The following is a 3,299-nucleotide window of genomic DNA, read 5'->3' as shown; positions in this document are numbered from 1 at the left end:
TAAATAATATAAGGTGAAAAATCACACTTTATCAAATAATTGAAGAAGAAAATTAAGAGGATCCACCCCTCAAATAATCTAACGTCAGAATTATTTATCTAATCAAATAAAAGTTTTAGAACCAATTTGGTGATTAAAATTTATTGAAACTAAAATGTTGGTATAAAAATTCTTTGAAGATTCCATATTGAAACATTACTCTAATGACTTTATTAGGTAGACAATGATTTTTGTGAATAAGGTAAATAATGGATTCTAAAATTGGTCCAATAAAGTAAAAATATACTATACCCCTAAATTATCCACCTAAATCTTAATATTAGAATAATCATCCGCACACCTAGTGAATTGAACATCCGATATATTTATTGTTCACATTGTTTAGTATTTTTATTGTCTCCCTATATTTTTCCTTACTGTAGATAGTTTTATAACATAATATCAAAAGTTTTAAGAAGAATTAAAATGAATGCATGTGAACCTAACCTGGAGCAGCATATCCATATGAGCCTGCAAACGGGGTCCAAATTAGCGAATCAGGCTTCAAAAATCTGGCTGTGCCGAAATCCGAGACATGAGCTCTAAGATCAGATGACAATAAAACATTCTTGCTTGAAATGTCTCTGTGAATCAATGGAGGATTACAATCATGATGCATGTAAGACAAAGCTCTGGCCACGCCTTTAACAATGTCAACTCTCTTAGCCCACTCTAGCTCTAATGCTCTCTCATCATTCTCAAGCATGTCTGCCAAGCTTCCTCTATCCATGTACTCATAGATCAAGAATCTGTGTAATCCTTTAGAGCAAAATCCATAGAGCTTTACAATGTTCCGGTGGCGAATTTCATTCATGGCTGCTACCTCACTCTTGAATGTCTTTATGCTTTCAATGTCTAAGTTTTCTTCATCACATTTCAATTTTTTCACAGCAAATACTTGACCTCCTTTCAGAGTTGCTTTGTAAACTTTTCCTAATGCTCCTTCTCCTATGCAGTATTCGCTGTCGAAATTCTTGGTAGCTTCCATTATGTCTTCATACACAATTCTGCCATTGAAGCACCAAATTGAGAACGGATTAGGCCTCTTGTTCCACGAATTTCGTCTTGTTGATCCTAAATTTTGCTTGTTGATGACGAAGAAAATCGCGAAACAGACCAACCAAAGAAACAAAGCGCCTCCTAAAGAAGCAAGAAGTGGGACAAGAACCTTAAGCTTGTGTTTGTTACTTGCGCTTGAAGGCACATCGATCGAGACCTCACAAGGTCGCAAACCTTTGATATACCCACATAAGTCTTCATTGTTGCTCAAATCTGAAGTGCTAGAAGAGTTGAATATGCGCGCATTCGGCACAGGACCTTTCAAATGATTGTAGGAAAAGTTGATGAATGACAAACTCAACATTTTGCTAATGGATTCAGGAATAGAACCTGAAAGATTGTTATGAGAGAGATTCAAGATTATTAAATTCGCAAGCTTGCCAAGATCATCAGGTATTTCCCCTAAAAGTGAATTGAAACTCAAGTCCAAGAAATCTTGCAAGCTTGCAAGATTTCCGATTTGGTATGGGATTGTGCCATTCAAGTTATTGTTGCTCAAATTCAGTTTCATCAAGTTGTTCAAGTTACCAATTGTATTTGGGATTGGTCCCAGGAACATGTTTATTGACAGGTCCAAAGACTGCAAACTCGAAAGGTTTCCAATTTTGGCCGGTATCACACCAGAAAGTCTATTGCCACTGAAATTCAGTTCATACAAGGTTGTTGGACCACCAATCTCTAGAGGAATCTCTCCAGAAAGTTGGTTGGAAGATACATCAAGCTCTGCTAGTTGGCTCAGCCGAAAAATCTCGGCCGGAATGTTACCACTTATGGAATTCCCAGCCATTCTAAGTACCTGCAAGTTTTCGCAGCCGGCCCAATTCGAAGAGATCTCACCCTGAATCCTGTTGTAGCTGAAATCAATGTATGTTAGATTAGGATACACTCCAAAATCCTCATCAGCATACCCTGTAAGCATGTTGTATTCAATTCTAACTCTGTATAAGCTTGGACAGTTTCTAAGGCTAACCGGAATTGGACCGGTGAAACGGTTAGAAGAAGCACTGAAATTCACAAGCTTTCCAGCTTTGCACACTTGAGGTGGCAACTCACCAATGAAATTGTTCTCAGCAAGATGCAGGACAACCAAAGAAGACAAGTTCCCGAGTTCTCTAGGAACCGTGCCATTCAAGTAATTTGCGAAAAACCTCACATCGGTTAAGTTAGTTAACTTGCCAATACTAGGAGGTATTGTACCTGAGAATTGATTCTCATTAAGTCTAAGAACACTTAAATGTGTGCAATTTCCTAAAGAAGGTGGAATAGGTCCATAGAAATTGTTAGCATCAAGAGCTAGAACAGTCAAGTTTTTAATGTTACCAATTTCATTAGGAAGTGTTCCACTTAAGTGGGTATCTTGGAATAGAAGTTTCCTAATACTAATTAAGCCTCTTTTTGGATCATCACTTGAATCAGGAAACAAAAGAGGGTCTAAGATTCCTGTTATGTCATTTCTTGACAAGTCAAGTTCATGAACTTGAGTCAAATTTGCAATAGAAAGAGGTAAAGTTCCATTGAGGTAGTTGGTAGAAAGATCAAGGAATTGAAGTTTTGAAAGGACACCAATGTTTTGTGGTATAGTTCCTGTCAGGTTATTTGTTTTGAGATCAAGAATCAAAAGGTTTGGGAAAGAAGAGAAGTTTAGGTTGTGAAGAGTACCTGAAAGTTCAGTGTAGGCTAAGTTTATGGTAGTCACACTCCCTTGAAGATCACAGGTGATCCCTCTCCATGAACATGGACTAGTTTGATTCATAACCCATGAATCAAGAATTGGTTGTGGAGGTAGGCTTTGTTTCCATTTGAGTAAGGCCTCAGATTCTGATGCTACCCCTGAAGTGACATCACATAGAGCAAGATCAAGAACAAGAAGAACAATAATCATGACCATCAATGCAGATTGAATTTTATGGCACAATAAATGGTAGCATTTGTTGTTAGACATTGTTCATCAGAAACTAATGTGATTAATAAAAATAGAGTTCTATGTATGTGCTTACTAGTTAAGTAGTTATTAATATTATTAGCATTTGCTGCTAAGTTTAATTGAAACTTTGCTCAGTTAAATCCATCAACTCTAGCCATTTGAGCAAATTGTTTTAGACTTTGGATATTTGACTTGAATATGGATGGGAACTGAATTAAATTAATTTATCTCCCTAAGCATACATAGTAATTATATGTGGTGGGAACGAACTAACTAA

General features: G+C 36.8%; 1 protein-coding gene across 1 annotated transcript in view; it reads right to left on the bottom strand.

Moving 5' to 3' along the window:
- The window catches only part of LOC107632555 (MDIS1-interacting receptor like kinase 2-like), a 4,807-nt gene extending 1,736 nt beyond the window's left edge, over window positions 1-3,071 (bottom strand). Inside the window, exon 1 of the mRNA XM_016336224.2 lies at window positions 487-3,071. Within this exon, the coding sequence (XP_016191710.1) occupies window positions 487-3,040 (2,554 nt within the window). The 5' untranslated portion in view covers window positions 3,041-3,071. The remainder of the gene's footprint in view (window positions 1-486) is intronic.

This window comes from Arachis ipaensis, chromosome B03, assembly GCF_000816755.2.
Source record: "Arachis ipaensis cultivar K30076 chromosome B03, Araip1.1, whole genome shotgun sequence".
NCBI lineage: Eukaryota > Viridiplantae > Streptophyta > Magnoliopsida > Fabales > Fabaceae > Arachis > Arachis ipaensis.
The sequence above is the reverse complement of the archived record's forward strand: the minus strand, read 5'-3'. Positions and strand labels throughout refer to the sequence as shown.